At 36.2% G+C, this 752-nt stretch overlaps 1 protein-coding gene across 1 annotated transcript; it reads right to left on the bottom strand.

The window, feature by feature from the left end:
* Window positions 1-420: 420 nt before the first annotated feature.
* LOC109131729 (leucoanthocyanidin dioxygenase-like) lies at window positions 421-749 on the bottom strand (the record flags this gene model as incomplete). The annotated part of the gene is made up of 1 exon (XM_019242903.1): window positions 421-749. A coding segment is annotated over one exon (249 nt), but the record flags the coding sequence as incomplete, so codon positions are not given.
* Window positions 750-752: the final 3 nt, after the last annotated feature.

Below are 752 nucleotides of genomic sequence, written 5' to 3'. Positions count from 1 at the left end.
CCTTATATGTACATTCGGATATCGTTCTCTTCTCAGTCTGATCTTGTTGTATAACTCCTCCGGCGCATTGCTAACATTTTGAAATCCAAAGAAGTAGACCAATTTGTCTTTGAAGACAAAGGAAGAAAAGGAGAAAGCGAAGCAAACCGGATTCTTCAGTTTCTCCTAATAAGAGCCATATATTGCATCGCCCTCTCTTTTGACTTTCTTCGGCATCTGTTTTTACAGTTAGTAGCATAAAAAGGAGAAACAGAAAATGTAAATCAGAAATACTTCCAAGTTCTTAATACAACATGTGGTTCATAGATCTACAAATATCTATCTTGGTTACTCTCGTCTTTTTCTGTAATCTCTATCATTACTTCAGAGTGTAAACAATTTAGAAAATGGAGATAAGAATTTGTTTCTTACAATATCACAATGACACGAACACAAAAAAAAAAGAAACTCTTAAATAGAGTTTTACATATAAAGACTTGTTCCTTCTTAAACACACAAACTTAATCTTTTTTCTCAGACACCAATTCCTCTTGTTCCTTCCCAAACAATTTATGCTCAATATGTTGAGCAAATGTCCTTGGAGGAAACTTAGCCGGACACTCAGCACTCACCATCTCCGGCATCGGCTTAAGAACAATCTTATCCTTTGGTGGTTCACAAAACACAGCCCAAGACACCCTAACCTTCTCCTTATTCACCAACCCACGATGAAGTATACTCTTAAACTTCCCATTACTAAGAATCTCCAAAGT

The sequence above is a fragment of the Camelina sativa genome, unplaced genomic scaffold (genome assembly GCF_000633955.1).
Source record: "Camelina sativa cultivar DH55 unplaced genomic scaffold, Cs unpScaffold03694, whole genome shotgun sequence".
NCBI classification, from domain to species: domain Eukaryota; kingdom Viridiplantae; phylum Streptophyta; class Magnoliopsida; order Brassicales; family Brassicaceae; genus Camelina; species Camelina sativa.
The sequence above is the reverse complement of the archived record's forward strand: the minus strand, read 5'-3'. Positions and strand labels throughout refer to the sequence as shown.